Raw genomic sequence first — 26,044 nt, forward strand, 5'->3', positions numbered from 1 at the left:
ATATTTTTTCTTTTAATTAGCTTTTGCTTGCCTTTCTCTTTAGGTGTACAGAAAAGAGTTAAAACAGCAGGCCTGGGCGGGGGGCAGCAGCTCACGCCTGTAATCCCAGCACTTTGGGAGGCCGAGGCAGGCGAGGTCGGCAGTTCGAGACCAGCCTGACCAACATGGAGAAACCCTGTCTCTACTAAAAATACAAAATTAGCTGGGCATGGTGGCACGTGGCTGTAATCCCAGCTACTCGGGAGGCTGAGGCAGGAGAATTGCTTAAACCCGGGAGGTGGAGGTTGTGGTGAGCCAAGATCCCGCTATTGCACTCCAGCCTGGGCAACAAGAGTGAAACTCCATCTCAAAAAACTAAATAAAAAATTAAAAAATAACAGACCTGAGACTGCTATCTTTAGAATGGCCTGCTTGCAACTTGGCCCTTAGCTGGCATTTAGGAATTTAGATTTTGGGAGTGTTCCCACCATTCCCAAACTGATAAGAGTGGTTTACTATGCCTAAAGTGTTTGTGCAAACAATGTGGAAACAATATGGTTTATATTGAATGCTTCCCTTTCTTCTGGGAATTTGGATACCTGCTAGGCTAAGTATGCCTACGTGACCAACCACCCAATAAAAACTTTGGACACTGAGTCTCTAATGAGATTCCTTGGTTAAACAACATTTCACACGTGTTGTCACAATTCACTGCTGGAGGAATTAAATGTACCCTATGTAACTCCATGGGGAAAAGACTGATGGAAGTTTGCACCTGGTTTTCTCCTGACTTTAATTCATATGTCTTTTCCTGTTGCTGATTTTGGTTTGTATTATTTTGCTGTAATACATTATAGCCTTGAGGCTGGGTGTGGTGGCTCATGCCTGTACTCCGAGCACTTTGGGAGGCTGAGGTAGCTGGATTGCCTGAGGTCAGGAGTTTGAGACCAGTCTGGCCAATATGGTGAATCCCCGTCTCTACTAAAAATACAGAAAAATTAGCCAGGTGTGATGGCATGCATGTGTAATGCCAGCTACTTGGGAGGCTGAGGCAGGGGAATTGCTTGAACTAGGGAGGTGGAGGTTGCAATGAGCCAAGATGGCACCACTGCACTCCAGCCTGGGCGACAGCGAGACTCCATCTCAAAAACAACAACAAGAACAACAACAACAACAACAACAACAACAAAAAGCATTATAGCCTTGAGTACGACTATGTGCTGAATTCTGTGGGTCTCAGGGATCCCCAAAACAACATCAAATTTGAGAACATCCTGAACAGGTACCTTATGAAGATTTTAATCTGTTTCCTACTATGATCTTTCTCTGACGTCATGAGAATGCTCAGCAGAATGATCATTTGATCTGTTGTATTCTGGATATAGAAATATGTAAATTAAGGGATATTTTATTTTTGAAAGGATTATTTGCTTTACAAAAGATTTCACCATGGGCTGGGCGAGGTGGCTCACGCCTGTAATCCCAGCACTCTGGGAGGTGGAGGCAGGCGGATCACCTGAGGTTGGGAGTTCGAGACCAGCCTGACCAGCATGGAGAAACCCCATCTCTACTAAAAATACAAAATTAGCCGGTCATGGTGGCGCATGCTTGTAATCCCAGCTACTTGGGAGGCTGAGGCAGGAGAATCATTTGAACCTGGGTGGCGGAGGTTGCAGTGAGCCGAGATCGCGCCATTGCACTTCAGCCTGGGCAACAAAAGCGAAGCTCCATCTCAAAAAAATAAAAACAAAAAAAGAGATTTCACCGTAACATTGGGAAAATAGGGGACTCTCTTGCTTGATTTATATACTTAAATTTAGAAATTTGCATTTACACTGAATTTTATAGGGACAGTTAGATTAGATTAAGATACTCTGTTCTTCATATATTTCATAACAGAATTTGTGATACTCTGAAATCCCAATTGTATTTGTCCTGAGATGTTTGTGTTCTGGGAAAGGAATACTGTTGCTTCAGCTATTTAGTTATTTGCCCCATTACTGCAAGGTTCTTGTGTTGTTTATTTTAGATAGTTCATTTTGACATTTAGATAAACGAAAGCCAAACACACAAGCATGCCCAGAATTAGTCCCTGAACTTCATTCCAGGTTAAAGATAAGGCAGTTAGACTTCTCCAGTACAGATAAATATATTACAACTACTGAAAAATGGGTGTTATGTGACTCTTGTATTTTTAGATATAGAATGACAGTGAATGTCTTAAAAAATTTCTATCGGTGAAACTTACGGGAAAATTTATATTCACTCATAGATCCGACCTTTCAATTACAGATTATACCTAGGTTTCTGTGACTCAATAACACCTTTTAATAACATGAATGAAAAATATTTAAATTCCCCTGAACTATATGTTGTCCTATTCAGCTCTGTATTGTGTCTTGCCTTTTAAAAAATGGACTTCATTGAGGTATAAACTGCATATATTTAAAACTGTACAATTCGGGCTGGGCGCAGTAGCTCACTCTTGTAATCCCAGCACTTTGGGAGGCCAAGACAGGATCACCTGAGGTTAGGAGTTCGAGACCAGCCTGGCCAACATGGCGAAAGCCTGCCTCTACTAAACATACAAAAATTAGCCAGATGTGGTGGCAGGCGCCTGTAATCTCAGCTACCTGAGAGACTGAGGCAGGAGAATCGCTTGAACCCAGGAGGCAGAGGTTGCAGTGAGCCGAGATCGCGCCACTGCACTCCATCCTGGGGGACAAGAACGAGACTCTGTCTCAGAACAGCAACAACAACACAAAACCATCAATTTGATTTGTTGTTGTTTTTGTTGTTGTTGTTTTTGAGACCGAGTTTTGCCCTTGTTGCCCAGGCTGGAGTGCAATGGCATGATCTCGGCTCACTGCAACCTCCATCTCCTAGGTTCATCTCCTTTCTCAACCTCTCGCATAGCTGGGATTACAGGCATGAGCCACCACGCATGGCTAATTTTTTTTTTTGTATTGTCAGTGGAGATGGGGTTTCTCCATGTTGGTCAGGCTGATCTCGACCTCCCGACCTCAGGCGATCTGCCTGCCTCAGGCGATCTGCCTGCCTCGGCCTCCCACAGTGCTGGGATTATGGCAAGTTTTTATAATTGTATCTAGTCACGAAACTCCCCACCATACTCAGCATATAGTACATTTTTATCATCCCCCAAAGATTCCTCATGCCCCTTTGTATTCTGTTTTCCCCTTGCCCTTAGCGCCAGGCAATGACTGATCTGCTTTAGATTACTTTGTATTCTCTAGTATTTCATATGAATGGAATCTATATGCACTTGTGTGTGATGTCTTTTGCTTTGCACAGTGTTTTTGATATTTATCCATATTGTTACATAATCTATTCTTTTTATTGCTGAGTAGTAACTTATATGGATATATCACATTTTGTTGATCTGTTCACCAATTTATGAACAGTTGTTTACACATTGTATATAAACTGTTATTGTATGAGTTTTTGTGTGATATATGATTTCATTTTCCTGTTTTGTTTTTGTTTTTGTTTTTCATTTTTAAAAAAGATTGGTTCTAGTAGTCAGGTATTGTGGCTTGTATCTATAGTCCCAACTATTCCAGAGACCAAGGCAGGAGGATCACTTGAGCCCAGGAGTTCAAGTCTAGCCTGGGCAATGTAGCTAGACCCTGTATCTTAAAATAATTGGTTCTAATAGTTCTTCTTGTTAATGGCAAAAATTAGGGGAAAGAAGCACATCAATCATTTACTTATTCAGTAAATACTTGTTGAATGCCAAGTATAATGCCATGTGCTGAAGATACAATGGTGAACAAGGATTCAGCCCCTGCTCTTATTTTAGCTTATACTTTGATGAATAAGCTAAGCACATTTACAAGTAGTAAGAAGTATGGGGATTGTGTGAATAAGTATAGAATGTTATGGAAGTATATGATAGGATATCCTGCCTCAGTGGTCTGGGGTGATTAGAGTAGGAGTCTTCAGAGAAATGTTTAAGAGGAACAAAGTAAATAAATGAGGCATTCCAGATAAAGAGAACAGAATGCATGAAGGCCTTAATGTGAAAAAGAGAATGGTACTTTATGTGTGCTATCTGGATGAAGCTGGAGGGATTTGGAGTTTTTAGATTATGTAGGTCTTTGTTCAACATCTTAAGAATTTTGGAAATTTTCCTGAAGATGGTAGGAAATCACTAAAATGTTTTAAGCAAGGACGTGACATGGTCAAATTGTGGATCTTATCATTGCAGCTTAATATATACTGTCATTTTTTTTTTTTTTTGAGTAAATTCTTTGTAGTCCCTTCATTACCAGAAATTCTGCCCATTATTTAAAATTCTGTCTATTACTTCTAATAATAATTTTTAGTAATGGTAAGTATATACCCAAAAGGAAGGAAATCAGTATATCAAAGAGATGTTTGCACTCTCCTATTTACTTCACCATTGTTCACAATAGCCAAGATTTGAAAGCAACCTAAGTGTCCATCAACAGATGAATGAATAAAGAAAATGTGGTACATATACACAATGGAGTACTATTCAACCATAAAAAAGAACGAGATTCTGTCATTTGCAACAACATGAATTGGAGGACATTATGTTAAGTGAAATAAGCTAGGCACAGAAAGACAAATTTTGCATTTTCTTTCTTGTTTGTAGGAGCTCAAAATTAAAATAATTGAACTCATGGAGATACAGAGTAGAAAGATGGTTACCAGAGACTGAGAAGAGTAGTGGCAGAGAGGGCGAGGACGGGGCAGAAGTGGGGATGGTTAATGGGTACAAAAGTATAATTAGATGGAATTAATAGTATCTAATATTTGATAGCACAACAAGGTGACTACAGTCAACAATGATTTATTGTCCATTAAAAATAGCTAAGAGAGTAGAATTGGATTGTTTGTAACACAAAGGATAAATGATTTAGGGGATGCATATGCCATTTGCCCTGATGTGATTGTTAACACATTGCAAGTCTGTATCCGAATATTTCATGTACCTCATATATACCTACTATGTACCCACAAAAATTAAAAAAAAAAATTTTAGTAAGAGATGCTATCAAGAAGATGAGTAAAATATTGCACTAAGACTGGGACCACTCCTCATTTTATTATTTTCTTATTTCTGACTAAGTAAAAAAATTTTTTTTAATTTTTGTTTTTGAGACAGGGTCTCACTCTCACCCAAACTGGAGTGAACTCGGCTTACTGCAGTCACCACCTCCCCGGCTCAAGCGATCCTCCCACCCCAGCCTCCCAAGTAACTGGGACTACAGGCACACACCACCACACCTGGCTCACTTTTTGTATTTTTGGTAGAGATAGGGTTTTGCCATGTTGCCCAGGTTGGTCTCGAACTCTTGAGCTCAAGCGTTCCACCCACCTTGGTCCCCCAAAGTGCTGGGATTACTCAAGTTTTAAATTCCCATTTATGTAAGAGAAGGCTACTTGCTGGAAGTAAATGGGTATAAAGCCAAGAGACCTGGTATTTGATTTTCGGTTATAGTCTATAACCAAGTAACTTACCTAGTAACTTTTTATCTAGTTGTTACTTGTTATCTAGTAACTTGTTACATTATTGAGCACTCATTTATTGTTCTTACTCTGAGCCTATGAGGAGGAAGTCTTTTTGGAGAAGCAGGGATTTTCAGAACAATTTACAGTTGTGCTTTAATGGACAAAATCAAAATGTGATTACAATTTGACAATTTTGTTTATATATAGTGCCTAGTCTATTTATATATACTATATAGAGCTGCGCTATCTAAAATAGCACTAGAGACATGTGGTTATATTGGTTGGCTTGGACTACCACAACAAAATACAATAGACTCAATGTCTTGAAACAACAGCAATTTATTTTTTCACAGCTCTGGAAGCTGGGAAGTCCAAGATCAAGGTGCTAGATGATTTGGATCCCTAGTAAGGGCTCTATTCCTGGCTTGCAGATGGCCACCTTCTGTGTCCTCACATAGCACAGAGAGAGGAAGCAAGCTCTTCGGTGTCTATTCTTATAGGGTACTAATCCTATCTCATGACGTCCTTGAAACCTAATTACCTCCAGAGGCTCCATGTCCAAATAACATCACATTGTGGGTTAGGGTTTCAATAATGTGAATTTGAGGGGGACACAATTTTCAGTCTTATAGCAGCGGCTATTTAAATTTACAATTCAATTAATTAAAATTAAAACATTACTAAAAATTCAGTTCCTCAGTCACAGTAGTCGTTATCAAATAAGGTGTCTGAGAGTGATGGTTCACACCTGTAATCCCAGCACTTTGGGAAGCCAAGGTAGGAGGATTGATTGAGCCCAGGAGATTGAGACCAGCGTGGGCAACATAGCCAGACCCCATTTCTATCTAAAAAAATAAAAATAAAAAAAAGACTACTGGTTACTGTATTAGACAATGTAGATTATAGAATATTTCCATTTTCACAGACAATTATATTGGATGGTGCTGATATAGTATATGGAAGTCTGTCATGATAGTTATTGAACACATGAAAGAGGTTAGTCTTATTTTGAGTGAGAAACAATGCTGTGATTGTGTCCTACTTGAAGTCTGCTTTCATCAGTAAAAATCCATTATAATGAACTCCATTAAGAAGTGGAGAGTTTTTTGTTTGTGGGGAATGATTAGTTTTATTTTAAAGTGTTTTTTGGCCCAAAACGATTAGTTTTATTTTAAAGTGTTTTTGGATTATTTTCATAGTATGTTCTTTTGTGTACTTTTTATTTTAAAATTAAAGTAGTATATCCAGGCGCGGTGGCTCACGCCTATAATCCCAGCACTTTGGGAGGCTGAGGTGGGCGGATCACGAGGTCAGGAGATCAAGACCATCTTGGATAACACGGTGAAAACCTGTCTCTACTAAAAATACAAAAAATTAACTGGGCGTGGTGGCGGGCGCCTGTAGTCCCAGCCACTCGGGAGGCTGAGGCAGGAGAATGGTGTGAATCCAGGAGGTGGAGCTTGCAGTGAGTCGAGATTGTGCTACTGCACTCCAGCCTGGGCGACAGAGCGAGACTCTGTCTCAAAAAACAAACAAAAAAAGAGATAAATGAAATAAAGTAGTATTGCTAATTACCTGTTTCAGATCTTATCACGAAGGACACTATGTGTTTCACCAGGTGTTTCACCAGCCTCAGCCTCAAACTCCTGACCTCAGGTGATTCACCTGCCTCAGTCTCCCAAAGTGCTGGGATTGCAGGCATGAGCCACCGTGCCCAGCCTGTATAGCACTTTTCAAAGCCCTTTCATATATCTCCGCTACTCAACAGTGAACCCAAGTGTGGAGATTGCATGTAAACTATACAGTATACATAGCTTCATATGTGGGTGTCTCTTAGAAGACACACAGTAGTGTGAACTCTCCTAATAACTGTATATAAATGTGTAAATCGAACCTGTATTATTTCCTTCATTCACTCCTTCCTTTCTTTTTTTTAAAAGTACCTTGGGATTTTTAGAGGGGGATATACCTTTCCAATAACCCATACATATACGGTTGTCTGCCAAATTGAGCATATTTTCAAAACAGATTTATTATCTATCTGTCTACCTACCTACCTATCAATCGTCTATCTATTGAGAGACACTAGTATTAGCATCTGATCCAAAACAATGAATGAGATTAAACCGCATGTAGTAAGATTTTGAGTTAGAACAATAAATAGCCTTATATATGTTTAGGTTTTGCATACTATAGCTGTCATACCATGTTTCAGTTATTTATTGCTTCAGATGATTAAAGGGTTTTTTTTTTTTTTTTTTTTGCACCCGGCCTTAATACAGCTCATTTATCATGAACATGATATAATAGTTTTTCATGACTATTATCTGTTTCTAGTGATTTCATCAATGTATATTTATAATGACCTTTTTAGAATAAAAGAACAGAAAAATGACAAAGATATATTACTTTTAGTAAGCAATAATATAAAGATATTCTATATTATTTTTAACAAGGTTTATATATGTTTTATATATATATGTTATGTATATATATAGAGAGAATTATAGATAAGTCATTAAAATCTTTGGAAATCTATGCTAATTTTTCTGTGTCATACTTTCATTTTTTTCCCCCAACATCATGTAATAGATTGAGACACTTCTACTTAAAAGACAAGACATAGATTGTTTTTTATTTTTATTTTTTGAAGTGGAGTTTCGCTCTGTCACCCAGGCTGGAGTGCAATGGCGCAGTCTTGGCTCACTGCGTCCTCCACCTCTGGGGTTCAAGCAGTTCTCCTACCTCAGTCTCCCAAGTAGCTGAGATTACAGGCACCTGCCACCATGCCCGGGTAATTTTTGTAGTTTTTAGTAGAGACGGGATTTCTCCATGTTGGCTAAGCTGGTCTTGAACTCCTGACCTCAGGTGATCTGCCCGCCTTGGCCTCCCAAAGTGCTGGGATTACAGGTGTGAGCCACCATGCCCAGACTTTACTTGTTTTTGAAGTAAATGATTGGATACCTTCAATTTAAATGATATGGTAACACATGGACATTTCTGTATAGTGATACTTTTTGTTTAAAGCATTTATTTGCCATATATATAATATTTAAAAATTTTTTGAGCCAGGTACTGTGACTCACTCCTGTAATCCCAGCACTTCGGGAGACCAAGGCAAGAGGATCACTTGAGTCCAGGAGTTTGTGACCAGCCTGGGCAACATAGCAAGACCCTGTCTCTAAAAAAAAAAAAACAAAAACAAAAAAACAAAAAAACAAACAAAAAAACACAAAATTAGCCAGGCTTGGTGGCATGTGCCTGTGGTCCCAGCTACTCAGGAGACTTATGTGGAAGGATCCCTTGAGCATGAAAGCCAGAGGTTGCAGTGAGCCAAGGTTTGTGCCAGTGCACTCAAGCTGGGCATGATTATTAAGACCCTGTCTCAAAAAAAAAAATTTTTTTTTTAATTAAATGCTTAATGTTCTTTTTTTTTTTTTGAGACGGAGTCTCGCTCTGTCGCCCAGGCTGGAGTGCAGTGACCGGATCTCAGCTCACTGCAAGCTCTGCCTCCCGGGTTTACGCCATTCTCCTGCCTCAGCCTCCCGAGTAGCTGGGACTACAGGTGCCCGCCACCTCACCCGGCTAGTTTTTTGTATTTTTTAGTAGAGACAGGGTTTCACCGTGTTAGCCAGGATGGTCTCGATCTCCTGACGTCGTGATCCGCCCATCTCGGCCTCCCAAAGTGCTGGGATTACAGGCTTGAGCCACCGCGCCCGGCGCTTAATGGTCTTATAGTCTATCTTTGTTAGTGTACTCAGTTAGTATTTGGCCTCTGCTGTATTCTGTCAAATTTTCCTCTTTATCCTTTCTATAGCTCTGAGTTTAACAGATCTTTAGAGTACATGATAACCACTGGTGATTAATTCTTTCATGTGCACATTTTCTTTATTCAAAAAGATGGCTTTCTTTTTATTTGACATGTATTTTTTGCATTCTCTAAACCAATTTTCTTATACATTTGGGACTTCAATTTGTATCTGCCTATAAGCAAACTTAGTTATAATTACAATTTTTATCCCTGCCAAATCTTCCCTGTGTATAAATTGGTTATCACTAGATTCTAAAAAGTTTTTATAGAGTTAATTTGAAAAGCTGTTCTTCATAATTATGTACAGTTTCTAGAGTTTTACATTTATGGACCTACCTTGCATGTAATATCTTGAAGATAGAAAAAGTGTAGGCTGTTCTCAAAATGTTTGAGTGAGAAAGTAAGATGTCCTGCTGCCAAATACAAAGTTGTTTTTATACTGTCTCTCTGCTAAAAATCCTTTTTCTCCTTTAAGCCTTCCTCTTTGATTGAGTGCACTCTCTTCTTTTCTAAGGTTATAGTTTTTTGGATACTTGTTTAACAAACGTTTTGTCAGCTACCCCTTGGCAGCTCACTTTCACAACCCTCACACTCCTCTTTTTACCTACTTTTAGTTGTTTGGCAAACATCTATATTTTTGTACAACTTTGGCAAAAATGATTTATCAATGTAGCTCTATACCTGTTGAATAAAAATAGTAGAAATTATACATCACAAGAAATGGAACCTTATTAAGAATTTTATTTAAATTTAACTTTTAAGTTCAGGGGTACATGTGCAGGTTTGTTATTTAGGTAAACTTGTGTCATGGGGGTTTGTTGTACAGATTGTTTCATCACCCAGGTATTAAGCTTAGTATCTCATTATAATGTTATTTTTCCTGATCCTCTCCCTCCTCCCACCCTCCACACTTTGCTGGCCCCAGTGTGTGGGGTTCCCCTCTATGTGTCCATGTGTTCTCATCATTTAGCTCCCACTTATAAGTGAGAACAAGCGGTACTTGGTTTTCTGTTCCTGTATTAGTTTGCTAAGGATAATGGCCCCAAAACTACACAAACTCTGGAAGACAACCCTGGCAATACCATTCTGGACATAAGAACAGGCAAAGGTTTCATGACGACACCAAAAGCAATTGCAACAAAAGCAAAAATTGACAAACGGGATTTAATTAAGCATAAGAGCTTCTGCACGGCAAAAGAAACTATCTACAGGGTAAACAAACTACAGAATGGGAGTAAATTTTTGCAAACTATGCATCTGACAAAGGTGTAATATCCAGCATCATAAGGAGCTTAAGCAAATTTACAAGAAGAAAACAACCCCATTAAAAAGTGGGCAAAGGAAATAAATAGTTTTCAAAAGAAGACATACATGTGGCCAACAATTATATGAAAAAACAGCTCAGTATTAGAGAAATGCAAATCAAAGCCACAATGAGATATCATCTCATACTGGTCAAAATGGCTATTATCAAAAAGTCAAAAAATAACATATGCCAGGAAGGTTGCGGAGAAAAAGGAACACTTATACACAATGTTGGTGGGAGTGTAAATTAATTCAACCATTTTGGACACATGCACATGTATGTTTTTGCAGCACTGTTCACAATAACAAAGACATAGAATCTAAATTCCTATCAATGGTAGTCTGGATAAAGAAAATGTGGTACATATACACCGTGGAATACTATGCAGCAATAACAAAGATTCTTAAAGGTTGATTCTACATCTGAAAATTATTTGAAATTAAACTAAAAAAGCCCAGTGTTTAAATTTTTTGTCATTTCTCATTATGCTATGGAGAAAAAGAAAACCTTAAGAATATTTTTTAAACAGAGAGGAATAACATACTGTACTGATACCTTGAAGGATTTCAAGCTAAACTAAAAATTCAATAGAAAAAATAAAATTTAGCGCTAAAGGAAGTAAAGAACAGACATGGTAGCACAAAATTGAATAAGAGGATTGAAAGAACACCTTGAGAAACCCTCACAGAAGCAGAGGAAACAATGAGAACGATAAAAGAGAATGTACTGATTTTGGAGACCATGGATCCGTAATATAATATGGATCTATGTTGTTACTTCCAAGAAAAGATGTAAGAAAAATGAATGAAAACAGTTGTCAAAGCATAAATTAATATTATTTTCCTGACCTGGGAAAAGACCAAACTTTTTTTTTTTTTTTTTTTTAAGAGATAGGGTCTCACTCTGTCACTCAGGATAGGGTGCAGTATTGCCCTAGTAACCCAGACTCTAGGGTGCAGTGGTGCCATAGTTCACCACAGCCCTGAACTCCTGGGCTCCTGCTATCCTTCTGCCTCGGCCTCCCAAGTAGCTGGGACTGCAGGCATGCAATACCATATTAAATTTTAAAAATTACTTGTAGGGGCCTTACTGTGTTGCCCCAACTGGTGCAAACTCCTGGCCTCAAGCAATCCTTGTGCCACAGCTTCCCAAAGTATTGGGATTACAGGCATGAGACGCCACACTTGGCCAGACCAAACTTTTGTATTGAAAGGATTATCAAAAACATATTCAATAAAAAGAGAACAGGCCAAGTGCGGTGGCTCATGCCTGTAATCCCAGCACTTTGGGAGGCCGAGGTGGGTGGATCAACCGAAGTTAGGAGTTCGAGACCAACTTGGCCAACATGGTGAAACCTCGTCTCTACTAAAAGTACAAAAAAATTAGCCGGGTGTGGTGGTGCATACCTGTAATACCAGGTACTTGGAAGGCTAAGGCAGGAGAATTGCTTGAACCTGGGAGACGGAGGTTGCAGTGAGCCAGGATGGCACCACTGCACTCCAGCCTGGGCAGCAGAGCAAGACTCCATCTCAAAAAAAAAAAAAGAACAATACTTAGAAACATGCTAATATGTTTGTTGAATAAAAGAAAAGCAATAAGCATGTATAATTAGTCTGACCTTCCTAGGTTGTTGAAAAGGAACTAAAATCAAGCTTCACCTCTGAAAATGTAATGCTCATAATGACCTGTGCACACAGTTTTGAACAAAAATGATAATTCCAGGAAGAAGGAGAAGCTAGAAAATTGAGAGTTTTAAATTAGAAGCAGCAGTGCAATTAAGAATTGACTGGATTCAATTGTCTAGCTAATGATAAGAAAAAGAAAAAATGACATCCCTTTTACATTTTCTTAGTTATTCCAGAAACATATCTGCATAATTTATATTTTTTTGTATTTTTCTTATCTTTTTAAAGGCAAGAAATCATAGTATACATTTTCTTTTTCTTTTTTTATCATTCAATTTCTTTTTTTAAATTATTATTCTTTAAGTTCTAGGGTACATATGTACAACGTGCAGGTTTGCTACATATGTACATAGTATACATTTTCTTTGTTGTTTCCCATATGTGATTGGGGTAACATTTTGAAGAGGATGGTCCTTCCACCTGCAAAGTTATTTTTATATTAGAATATTTAATTCTCCTGGGGACTGAACTAAAAGCCAGCGAAAATGCTTCAGGCATTTTGACAAGTAAACCAAAACAAAGTAAAATACCACTTCCACACATTTCCAAATTCTTCTACTCCCTTGCATGCAGTCCTGCCAAAATTAGGAACCACTATTTTTTTTTTCGAGATGGAGTTTCGCTCTGTCGCCCAGGCTGGAGTGCAATGGCGTGGTCCTGGCTCACAGCAACCTCTGCCTCCTGAATTCAAGCACTTCTCCTGCCTTAGCCTCCTGAGTAGCTGGGATTACAGGCATGCGCCACCACGCCCGGCTAATTTTTGTATTTTTAGTGGAGACGGAGTTTTACCATGTTGGCCAGGCTGGTCTCAAACTCTTGACCTCGTGATCTGTCTGCCTCAGCCTCCCAAAGTGCTGGGATTACAGGCGTGAACCACCGTGCCCAGCCTAGTAACCACTATTGATCTATTAATTTGTACTCAGGGTGTTAATAGAGCATGTTAATTGATTTTTTGAGTATTGAACCAGGCTTGCATATCCGGGATAAACCACCCCATACTTCTTCTTCTTCTTTTTTTTTTTTTTTTAACCATATATATATTTTTTTGAGACGGAGGTTTGCTCTTATTTCCCAATCTGGAATGCAATGGTGTAATCTCAGCTCACTGCAACCTCCACCTCCCGGGCTAATGTGATTTTCTTGCCTCAGCCTCCTGAATAGCTGGGATTACAGGCATACGCCACCAAGCTCGGCTAATTTTTTGTATTTTTAGTAGAAACAGGGTTTCACCATGTTAACCAGGCTGGTCTCGAATCCTGACCTCAGGTGATCTGCCTGCATTGGCCTCACAAAGTGCCTGGGATTACAGGTGTGAGCCACTGCACCTGACCAACATTGGATTTTTCAGTTGTATTACCAGTTTTATGTTCAAAACTCCTTTAAGAGGTTCTATTTTTATGCATTGTCTTTACTTAACCCAATCTCTTCATTTATAAATATGTAAATATTATGTATTTAGAAAATATATAATGGTAAAGTTTGAAAGGATGCCCGAGTAACCAAGAACAGTGGTTTCCTGGGGTGGAAGGAAGGAACATTGGAATAGACAAATGGGAACAAGGGTGTGAGTGAAGCTTTTCACTATGTAATCATTTATAAAATGGACAGATTGATCGGCTGACACTAAAGTTCTTTTCAGTGTTGTAATCCTGTGAATCATGTCTAGAATATTTAAGCTATTGATAGAAGACCAGCATCTACAAATACTTTAAGTTTTCTTATTACTGTTAGTTAATTTCATCTCCAGAATTTAGTTCTTAGTTTTGTTCAGACACATTATTTAAATAAATTTGCCTCAGTGCTAAGGTGCATATGAATTAAGCCATACTAAGTAGGTACACATTGAAAATAAAGAAACAAGTCAGAAGCCCCCAAGGAATATATTGGCCAAGTGTATTAGACTATTATTTTGGCTAGTCAAACACATTATAAAAGCCTACTGTAAGAAATGAAATAAAGATCAGATGTTGCTTTCGATAACCTTTTACTTTAGTATTCTCAGCAATGTTGGTAAATATTTATTAGCTGATAAATTATGTGGCAAATGTTCTACAAAAATTAGTTAAATTGGATTACATGCATAGAGAAACACTGGCATTAAAAGTACATTAGGTTGTCATTTTAGGATAAGTCTATTGAGCATTTCGTCTTCTGGTTATTATATTGATAATTTGAGTAATGGAAAGTAATTTTTTTGGTCATGTGCGGTGGCTCACGCCTGTAATCCCAGCACTTTTAGAGTCCTAGTTGGGTTAATCATCTGAGAGGCTGAGAGTTCAGGACCAGCCTGACCAACATGGAGAAATCCCATCTCTACTAAAAATACAAAATTAGCCAGCCATGGTGGCACATGCCCGTAATGCCAGCTACTCAGGAGGCTGAGGCAGGAGAATCACTTGAACAAGGAGGCGGAGGTTGTGGTGAGGCAAGATTGTGCCATTGCACTCCAGCCTGGGCAATAAGAGTGAAACTCTAGTTTTTAAGAACAGCTTTATTTAAGTATAATTTATACCTGAAGTTCACTCAATTTAAGTGAACAATTCAGTTTTTTTGCAAATGTACAGACTTGTGCAACGATTACCACAGTCTAATTTTAGAACATATATATACCCTAAAAAGAAACCATGTACCCATTCATAGTTACTCTTTGTATCATTAGTTTACCATACCTAATGATGTATATAACTTTGTATAACTACTATAAAATATGATAAAAGTAAGTACTATGCAATTTCCAAAATTATTCAGCCTTCTAGGTTTGTTTGTTTTGAAGACTTGATAATTTTGAACATGGACATTTTCTTTGATGATATTTCTTTATTTGGACACCAAAATTATTTAATAGAAGAGTGGTGAGAATAATTTGAGTATGAGGGGATTGCTTTTGGGAAATGAGTTTTACAATTTCCTTCTTGTTTGGAGTTTACAGATGAATTCATGAACAGAAGAACATCATTGAATGTAAAATTACAAATTTATTTAAATATTTCAATTCAAATAATTTAGTAGGCCAATTTATAAAGTCATTTAGATAAGACAACGATTTTATATAATAATATTTTGAAAACATTAAATAATTTGTCATTCCTTTATTTCCTTTATTTTAGCTTCGCAGAATCAAGAACGGCTATGTGCATTTAAAGATCCATATCAGCAAGACCTTGGGATAGGTGAGAGTAGAATCTCTCATGAAAATGGGACAATATTATGCTCAAAAGGTAGCACCTGCTATGGCCTTTGGGAGAAATCAAAAGGGGACATAAATCTTGTAAAACAAGGCAAGTGATACTTTCCTTACCTGAAATGACTGTGTTTTATACAATTGATATTTATCTAAAAAGGACATGGGAGTACATTAAAATCCTGTTCAGAAAAACAGTGAATTTAAAAGTGTATATATAAAGCCGGGTGTGGTGGCTCATGCCTGTAATTCCAGCACTTTGGGGGGCCAAGGTGGGCGGATCCCTTGAGGCCAGGAGTTCGAGACCAACCTGGTTAATAACATGGTGAAACCCCGTCTCTACTAAAAATACAAAACTTAATTGGGTATGGTGGTGTGTGCCTGTGGTCCCAGCTATTCAGTAGGCTGAGGCAGGAGAATCACTGAACCTGGAAGGCGGAGGCTGTAGTGAGCTGAGATGGCACCAGTGCACTCTAGCCTGGGCAACACAGTGAGACTCCATCTTAAAGAAAAAAAAGTGTGTGTGTGTGTGTGTCTCTCTCTCTCTCTCTCTCCAAGCCCCAAATTTATAAAACGCTGTTTATTTTTAGATTATTTTAAAAACATCTTTCTTATAATGTTATACATGCCCATTCTATGAATTTTGGAATATATAGAGAACTATAAAGAAAACAAAAGTCTACAGTAATATACTCTTTAAAAATACTTTTACTGTATTAGTTTATCTTCTTCAGGTGCATTTTCCACATGCCTTTATGTTTTTATATGCGTGTACTTTTTAAAAAATTGGGAACATACTGTATAAATAATTTCATATCCAGTTTTCTCCACCCTAATTATAAGCATTTTTTCCATGTCTTTAAAGAATCTCTGAAAACCTTTTTAACTTTTGCACAACATATCATTGTATACATGTATCATAGTTTACTTACAGATTATTCTATTGGTAAACATTATGTTATTTTCATGTTTTCACTGTAATGCAGAGTGAAACACGGTTGTTCAGTGAACAACTTTGAACATAATTGATTGTATGTGATTTTTTCCTTGAAATAGATCCCTTGATGTAGAATTATTAGGTTATAAGATATAGCAATATTTTAAAGATTCTGTATAAAAATTTCCATGTGGCTTTCTTTTTTTTTTTGAGGCGGAGTCTCGCTTTTTGGCCCAGGCTGGAGTGTAGTGGCAGGATCTTGGCTCACTCCAAGCTCCGCCTCCCGGGTTCACGCCATTCTCCTGCCTCAGCCTTCCAAGTAGCTGGGACTACAGGTACCCGCCACCACGCCCGGCTAGTTTTTTGTATTTTTTTTTTTTTTAGTAGAGACGGGGTTTCACCGTGTTAGCCAGGATGGTCTCGATCTCCTGACCTCGTGATCCGCCCGTCTCGGCCTCCCAAAGTGCTGGGATTACAGGTTTGAGCCACCGCACCCGGCCCCATGTGGCTTTCTAAAAGTACTGTACTGTTCATTTATATTTCCTCCAACACTGTATGAAGGTGTCTGTGTTACTGAATCATTTTTCTGATATATATTATTTATTTATTTATCTATCTATTTATTTATTTATTTTTGAGACAGAATGTCACTCTGTCGCTCAGGATAGAGTGCAGTGGCACATTCATGGCTCGACCTCCTAGGCTCAAGCAATCCTCCCAAGTCAGTAGGACCACAGGCAGGCACCGCCATGCCCAGCTAATTTTTGTTTGTAGAGATGTGGTATGGCTGTGTTGCCCAGGCTGGTCTCAAATTCCTGGGCTCAAGTGATCCTCCTGCTTTGGCTTCCCAAAGTGCTGGGATTCTAGGCGTGAGCCACGGTGCCCAGCCATATTATTTTTTAAACCTAGAACAATATACTTTGTATAGACAAAAATGAAACCTTACTCTTGCTTTAATAATTCTTCGATTAGCTGGGCATGGTGGCTTACTCCTGTAATCCCAGCACTTTGGGAGGCCGAGGTGGGCAGATCACCTGAGGTCAGGAGTTTGAGACCGGCCTGACCAACGTGGAGAAACCCCATCTCTACTAAAAATACAAAATTAGCCAGATGTGGCGGTGGTGCATGCCTGTAATCCCAGCTACTTGGGAGGCCAAGGTAGGAGAATCGCTTGAACCCAGGAGGTGGAGATTGCAGTGAGCTGAGATCGCGATATTACACTCTAGCCTGGGCAACAAGAGCGAAACTCTGTCTCAATAAATAAATAAATAAATAAGTAAATAAATAAATAAATAAATAAATCTATCTTAGATTAATCATACAGTTAAACATTTTCCTTTTTCCCCCCATGAAATGTCTTTTGTATCCTTCACCATTTTTCTGTTTCTTAAAAATGTGTTTCCCGTTGATTTGCAAAACTGCTTCATAGTTTACACGTACTCTCACATTTATTGAAATTACTGCTTAGTTTGTTGTTTTTCTTTTAGTTTTCTTTATCATATTGTCTCCTAACTTTTTTGTATTCATATTGATTTATAGGATGTTGGTCTCACATTGGAGATCCCCAAGAGTGTCACTATGAAGAATGTGTAGTAACTACCACTCCTCCCTCAATTCAGAATGGAACATACCGTTTCTGCTGTTGTAGCACAGATTTATGTAATGTCAACTTTACCGAGAATTTTCCACCTCCTGACACAACACCACTCAGTAAGTAAAGTAACTAACTTTTCTTTGTATTTCCTTTCTCCAAAGATTTGCAAAATAGAAAAAAAAAAAAAAACAAACATAAAAAGCATTCAAGGTTGAGGCCGGGCGTGATGGCTCATGCCTGTAATCCCAGCACTTTGGGAGGCCGAGGTGGGCAGATCACCTGAGGTCGGAAGTTTGAGACCAGCCTAGCCAGTGTGGTGAAATCCCATCTCTACTAAAAATACAAAAAATTAGCCAGGCGTGGTGGCACATGCGTGTAATCCTTGCTACTCAGGAGGCTAAGACAGGAGAATTGCTTCAACCTGGGAGGTGGAGGTTGCAGTGAGCCAAGATTGAGCCATTGCACTCCAGCCTGGGCAACAAGAATGAATCTAAAAAAAAAAAAAAAAAAAGTTCAAGGTTGGTAGGAGTAAGAGGTAGAGTTCCAGCATCGTAAGATTACATCTGGCAAACACCTGAAATCCGAAAGAGATTCACTAGGACTTCCAAGGCACCAATATATTACTAAATAACTTTGGTAAAATATAGTACTGGCCAGGCACGGTGGTTCATACCTGTAATTCATCACTTTAGGAGGCCAGAGGAGGAGGATCACTTGAGCCCAGGAATTGAAGACCGGCCTGGGCAACATAGTGAGATCCCATCTCTACCAAAACAATAAATAAATTAGCCAGATGTGGTGGTGCACATGTGTAGTTCAGCTGTTTGGGAGGCTGCGGTTGGAGAATTGCTTGAGCCTGCGAAGTTGAGGCTGTAGCGACTGTGCCACTACCCTCTAACCTAGGTGACACAGCGAGACTCTGTCTCAAAATAAAATAAGATACAGTACTTTCCAACCTGTATGGAGGGAAATTTGGTTAAGACAACTACATGTGTGCTTACTCTTTCACCTTGTTTTCACGTTTCTTGGAATTTATCTGGAAGATGCATCTTCAATAGTATGAATATACATAGACATTGAGTTATTTATTGCAGTGTTATTTGTAACTGCACAATATTAGGAAGTAAATGTCCAAGAATAGGAGATTAGTTGAAATATACTATGGTACATACATGTAATGGAGTATCAACTATACAGCTATAAGAAAAAAATAAGATCTCTATGAACTAACACAGAGTGATTTTCACCAGTAATATTAGATGCAAAAAAGTATATATAGTAGGCTCTGTTGTATAGGACTGGAAGGAAAATAAAAAAGCATATCTATTATTGACTTATCTTTACAAAAAGAAACAAAGAATAAATTAGAAAATAATGAACTTGGTTATTTATAAGGGATCCAAGGAATGAGACAGAAAGAATATGGAAAAGAGTGACTGTTCTCTGAGTGTAGCTTTTTTTGTTTTTGTTTTGTTTTGTTTTTTAGAGACGGAGTTTTGCTCTTGTTGCCCAGGCTGGAGTGCAATGGTGCAATCTCAGCTCACCACAACCTCCGCCTCCCAGGTTCAAGCGATTCTCCTGCCTCAGCCTCCCTAGTAGCTGGGATCAGGCATGTGCCACCACGCCTGGCTAATTTTGTATTTTTAGTAGAGACGGGGTTTCTCCATGTTGGTAAGGCTGGTCTCGAACTCCCGAGCTCAGGTGATCCGCCTGCCTTGGCCTCCCAAAGTGCTGGGATAACAGATGTGAGCCACCACGCCCGGCCTGAGTGTAGCTTTTTGTATATAGTTTTTACTATTGGTATCGTGTCACTATTCTACATAAGCAAAAAAAATTAAGTACCTACAAACGGAAAGGATAAAAATTCCTGACAGTATAAGCAAACTGAAATAAATGAACCCAATATTATTTTAATTTTATTTATTTATTTTTTTGAGACAGAGTCTTGCTCTTACCACCCAGGCTAGAGTGCAGTGGCACGATCTCGGCTCACTGTAACGTCCGCCTCCCGGATTCAAGTGATTCTCCTGTCTCAGCCTCCCAAGTAGCCAGGATTACAGGTGCCCGCCACCATGCCTGGCTAATTGTTGTATTTTTAGTAGAGATAGGGTTTCTCCATGTTGGCCAGGCTGGTCTTGAATTCCCGACCTCAGATGATCCGCCCACCTCAGCCTCCCAAAGTGCTGGGATTACAGGTGTGAGCCATCACGCCCGGCCCCAATTGTATTTCATATTACTACAATAACTACCCTGATACCAAAGTTATTGAAAGATAAGAAAAAAAGAAAAGAAAAATGCTTAAGAGAAAAAGAACTCATCCAAGTGATTTTTAAGCACAGTATTTAACTATATGCACTCTTGTGCAAGATGTGATATAAAGGATGGGGAGAACTGCAAATACTGAACTCTTTTGAGAAGATTTGTCTTTTAGTAGTATGGGCAAACCAATTCTGAAACCATTGTAGATGTACTATAGGATTAAGAAAATGAGTTGGCCGGGCACGGTGGGTCACGCCTGTAATCCCAGCACTTTGGGAGGCCAAGGCAGGTGGATCACGAGGTCAGGAGATCGAGACCATCCTGGCTAACACAGTGAAACCCCGTCTCTACTACAAATACAAAAAAATTAGCCGGGCGTGATGGTGGGTACCTGTTGTCCCAGCTACTCGGGAGGCTGAGGCAGGAGAATGGTGTGAACCCGGGAGGCGGAACTTGCAGTGAGCCGAGATCGCGCCACTGCACCCCAGCCTGGGCCGACAGAGCAAGACTCCGTCTCAAAAAAAAAAAAAAAAAAAAAAAATGAGTTGAGGCTGGGCGTGGTGGCTCATACCTGTAATCCCAGCACTTTGGGAGACCAAGATGGGCAGATCATGAGGTAAAGAGTTCAAGACCATCCTGGCCAACATGGTGAAACCCCATCTCTACTAAAAATACAAAAATTAGCTGGGCGTGTTGGTGCGCACCGGTAGTCCCAGCTACTCGGGAGGCTGAGGCAGGAGACCTCAGCTTGAACCCAGGAGGTGGAGGTTGCAGTGAGCTGAGATTGCACCATTGCACTCCAGTCTGGCAGCGGAGTGAGACTCCGTCTCAAAAAAAAGAAAATGAGTTGATGTACTTGGGAGTCAGGGTTCTTACTGAAGAAAGAGGGACACACAATTATCAAATGGGGAAGACAGAAGAGAAACCCATGCAAATAGATTGCAATTCAAAGTATCAGTATGACTTATAATTTTAAAAATATGCGTGTGTGTGTGTTACATGAATGTATATGTGGCTGTGTACATGTGTAAATATAGATATATGTATAAATGTATTTATATACACATGCAAATGCATGTATTTATTGAATCTCTATTCATTGAAAAGGATAACAAGCAACAGTACCCCAATAGCAGTGACTATTCATAATGCCCAGATCTTAGTCTCTAATACCATTCCCCACTAAAAAGGAACTAAGGTGGCTGGGCGCAGTGGCTCACGCCTGTAATCCCAGCACTTTGGGAAGCCAAGGCAGGCGAATCACGAAGTCAGGTATTCAAGACCAGCCTGACCAATATGATAAAACCCAGACTCTAGTAAAAATACAAAAATTAGCTGGGTGTGGTGGCATGCACCTGTAATCCCAGCTACCCGGGAAGCTGAGACAGGAGAATTGCTTGAACCTGGGAGGCGGAGGTTGCAGTGAGCCGAGATCACGCCATTGCACTCCAGCCTGGGCAACAAGAGTGAAACACTGTCTCAAAAAGTAAAATTAAGGAACCAAGGCTTCTTAGAAAAATGATTTATTCCAAGACTGGAGCAGGATAGATACAAGATAAGCCTGGGACATCTTGTAATGTTTTAATAATTTTTGTAAGAAAGTAAGGAAAGAGCCTAGCCTGTAATCCCAGCACTTTGGGAAGCCAAGGCAAGAGGACTGCTTGATCCCAGAAGTTCACAACCAGCCTGGGCAACATAGACCTTATCTCAAAAAAAATTAAAAAGTAGCCAGGTGTGGCATACGCCTGTAGTTCCAGCTACTTGGGAGGCTGAGGTGGGAGGATCACTTGAACTTGGGAAGTCAAGGCTGCAGTGAGCTGTGATCAGGCCACTGTACTCCAGCCTGGGCAAGAGAGTGAGGCCCTGTCTCAAAAATAAAACAAAGCCAAAAAAGGAAGGAAAGAAGTACCTAAAAATATCATGGAGACTTGTCATAAGGACACAGGAGCCAGCTGGAAGGAACTCCCACTAGCTAAATGTGGGTCAATTTGAGTGCTAAACAATTAAGTACATTAATGAATTGTGAACCACTGGAAGGAAAATGAATCATGAGTAGAATATCAAGTGCCAACTGGTAAATGTAGGATTGCTGGAGTTGGCAGCTTATCATTCTGCAACCATTGTGTTAAGGATTGGATCAGGCAAGAATCATCAAAGGATCCTAAATCTAGGGGCAGTTTCAATGAGAAGCCAGGATATTTGCATGCCTCCCACATATCTCAAGGGAAAAATTAGTAATTATATAATGGGAAAATGGACACCTTGACCAGATAGTAAAAATTAACATTATTAAAGAAGGACACATGGCAATCCATGATACCTAGAGGACATGTAACTAATATAGTACTATATTCCAGTCAAGAATGCATAACCTGAATTTAATCATGAGGTAACATCACACAAACCCCAAATTAGGAATGTTCTATTACAAAAAGGGGGATCATATTTTTCAAAAATGTGAATGTCGTATAAAACAGACTGTGGGAAAGGTCTAGGTCAAAGGAAGCTAAAAAGACTGGACAACTAGGCAATGCCTGTCTTTTACTGGATGAGAAGAATGTGATAAAGGACATGATGATTCGAGAAAAATGTTTCAATGTTAAATGTGCTGAAACTGATAACAATACTGTGGTTTTATAAGAGAATAACCATATTCTTAGGAAATAATCTAAGAAGTGTAAGAATAAAGGACCATGATTCTACTGTGTAATGGTTCAAAAAAAGGTGTGTGTGTGTATGTGTGTGTGTGTGTAGAAAGAGAGAGATAATAAAAGCAAAAAGTAAAGTGGTATCAATAGGTGAATAGGTAAATCTGGGTGAAAGTATATGGTATATTCTTTGTACTATTCTTGCGACTGTTGTGTAAGTTTTAAATTATTTCCAAACAAAAAGATTAAACAATTTCTAAAGTTTAAAAAGTTAAAATATAGCACATCTCAAGAATTTTCTTAGTCAATAAATTTTATCAGGCCGTACTCTAGGATCATCAGTTTTGGGTTATTTGCTTTGATTTGTTGATGAAGCACTAAACTGAAAGCCATAGGAAATTTTCTTTATAGCTGTAGTTTCTGCCTACTGAAGGCCATTAGATTCTATTAGAAGATTGTATTGAATTGGATACATTCATTTTTCACAAACAAAACGAAGTCTCTAATTTTCACTTGTATCTTTACAAGGGAAAGTGGCCAGGTGCGGTGGCTCACGCCTGTAATCCCAGCACTTTGGGAGGCCAAGGTGGGTGGATCCCCTGAGGTTCAGAGTTCCATGCCGGTCTGGCCAACACGGTGAAACCCCATCTCTACTAAAAATACAAAAATTAGCCAGGTGTGGTGGCATGTGCCTGTAATCCCAGCTACTTGGGAGGCTGAAGCAAAAGAATCACTTGAACCCAGGAGGCAGAGATTGCAGTGAGCTGAGATTGCACCACTATACTCCAGCCTGGGTGACAGAGACTCCGTCTCAAAAAGAAAAAGAGAGAAAGTGAATTTGTTCATACATCATCCTCAAATATCTTTACAGCTCCTTACATTTCAGATTGTTACCTGGGTCTTAGTTTAGTTTACTATAACCTTTTGACCCAAAAGTAGGAATACTGCCAACTAGGAATCAGTAATGCTATTGCAATAAAAAGGAAAAGTGTTTAAGTAAATCGCTCTAATTTGGAAGCGTTAATTTATATATTTTGTTCTTCAGACAAAAAAATTGAGTGAAGTTAAAGTTGGCAAACAAGATCAATTTTGGCTTCTGCATGAACCTCAAGAAAAATAACTACTGTTACATCAAATGTCAGACATTTAGTCTGCAAATGCTAGGTGTTTAACCAAAATAAAAATACTTTTATCTGTTGAAGTTTGAAGAAAGAAATTAAAATATAAAATTCAAAAACAGAACTTTTGCTCATGGCCATATAATAATAATTAGAAAGTTTGGTGATGGTGAGTTTTTTCTCCTTTAAAATGTTTCATTATGGCAGGGCACAGTGACGCATGCCTGTAGTCCCAGCACTTTGGGAGGCCAAAGCAGGTGGATTGCTTGATCCCAGGAGTTTGAGACCAGTCTGGGCAACATGGAGAAACCTGATCTGTACCAAAAATACAAAAACTAGCTGGGGGTAGTGGCGCACACCTGTGATCCCTGCTACTTGGGAGACTGAGATGGGAGGATCACTTGAGTCTGGGAGGCGGAAGTTGCTATAATCCAAGATTTTGCCAATGCACTCCAGCCTAGACTACAGAGTGAGAACCTGTCTTAAAAAACAAAAACAAAACAAAACAAAAACATAAAAATTTTAACAAAAACACGTTTTAAAATTACAAAAAACTGACCAGGCGCGGTGGCTCCCGCCAGTAATCCCAGCAGTTTGAGAGGCCAAGGTGGGTGGATCACTTGAGGTCAGGAGTTCGAGACATCCTGGCCAACATGGAGAAACCCGGTCTCTACTAAAAATAGAAAAAACTAGCTGGATGTGGTGGTGTGCGCCTGTAATCCCACCTATTTGGGAGACTGAGGCACAAGAATCGCTTGAACCCAGGAGGTGGAGGTTGCAGTGAGCAGAGATTGTGCCATTGCACTCCAGCCTGGGTGACAGAGCAAGACACCATCTCAAAATAAATAAAATAGCTGGGCGCAGTGGCTCACACCTGTAATCCTAGTGTGTCTGAAATTGGTGGGTTCTTGGTCTCACTGACTTCAATAATGAAGCCGCAATAAGCTGAGATCGCACCCTTGCGGTGAGTGTTACAGTTCTAAAAAATGGTGTGTCCGGAGTTTGTTCCTTCAGACGTTCAGATGTGTCTGGAGCTTCTTCCTTCTGGTGGGTTTGTGGTCTCGCTGTCAGGAGTGAAGCTGCAGACCTTCGTGGTGAGTGTTAAAGCTCTTAAAGGCAGCGCATCTGGAGTTGTTCCTTCTTCCCAGTGGGTTCCTGGTCTCCTTGGCTTCAGGAGTGAAGCTGCAGACCTCCACTGTGAGTGTCCATGCTCATAAAGGCAGCATGGACCCAAAGAGTGAGCAGCAGCAAGATTTATTGCAAAGAGTGAAAGAACAAAGCTTCCACAGTGTGGAAGGAGACCCAAGGAGGTTGCCCCTGAGCCTGCTTTTATTCCCTTATCTGACTCCACCAACATCCTGCTGATTGGTCTATTTTACAGAGACTCGATTAGTCCATTTTACAGAGAGCTGATTGGTCCATCTTGACAGAGTGCTGATTGGTCCGTTTATAATCCTTGAGCTAGACAGAGTCACAGAGTGCTAGTTAGCTAGATACAGAGTTAGCTAGATACAGAGTACCAGTTGGTGTATTTACAAACCTTGAGCCAGACACAGAGTACTGATTGGTGTTATTTACAAACCCTGAGCTAGACACAGAGTGCTGACTGGTGCATTTACAATCCTTGAGCTAGTCAGAGTCACAGAGTGCTAGTCCTCCAAGTCTCTACTAGGTTAGCTAGATACAGAGTACCAATTGGTATATTCACAAACCCTTAGCTAGACACAGAGTGCTGATTGGTGTATTTACAATCCTTGAGGTAGACACAGAGTGCTAGACAGAAAAGTTCTCCAAGTCCCCACTAGGTTAGTTAGAGTGCTGACTGGTGCACATACAATCCTTCCGCTAGATACAAAAGTTCTCCAAGTCCCCATCCGGTTCAGGAACCCAGCTGGCTTCACCCAGTGGGTCCTGCACCAGGGCTGCAGGCGGAGCTGCCTGCCAGTCCAGAGCTGTACCTGCACTGTCCCTTGGGCTGTGGATGGGATGGGTCACCATCACAGGGAACAGGGGGCGGCACCCATCGG

At 39.7% G+C, this 26,044-nt stretch overlaps 1 protein-coding gene across 2 annotated transcripts in view; it reads left to right on the forward strand.

The window, feature by feature from the left end:
* Window positions 1-26,044, forward strand: part of BMPR2 (bone morphogenetic protein receptor type 2) — a 203,329-nt gene that overhangs the window by 93,516 nt on the left and 83,769 nt on the right. For both annotated transcript variants that reach the window (XM_030916065.1, XM_030916066.1), the window contains exons 2-3: window positions 15,388-15,558; window positions 17,938-18,108. In XM_030916065.1, the coding sequence (XP_030771925.1) occupies window positions 15,388-15,558; window positions 17,938-18,108 (342 nt within the window). The remainder of the gene's footprint in view (window positions 1-15,387; window positions 15,559-17,937; window positions 18,109-26,044) is intronic.

Source organism: Rhinopithecus roxellana, chromosome 14 (assembly GCF_007565055.1).
Source record: "Rhinopithecus roxellana isolate Shanxi Qingling chromosome 14, ASM756505v1, whole genome shotgun sequence".
NCBI classification, from domain to species: Eukaryota; Metazoa; Chordata; class Mammalia; order Primates; family Cercopithecidae; genus Rhinopithecus; species Rhinopithecus roxellana.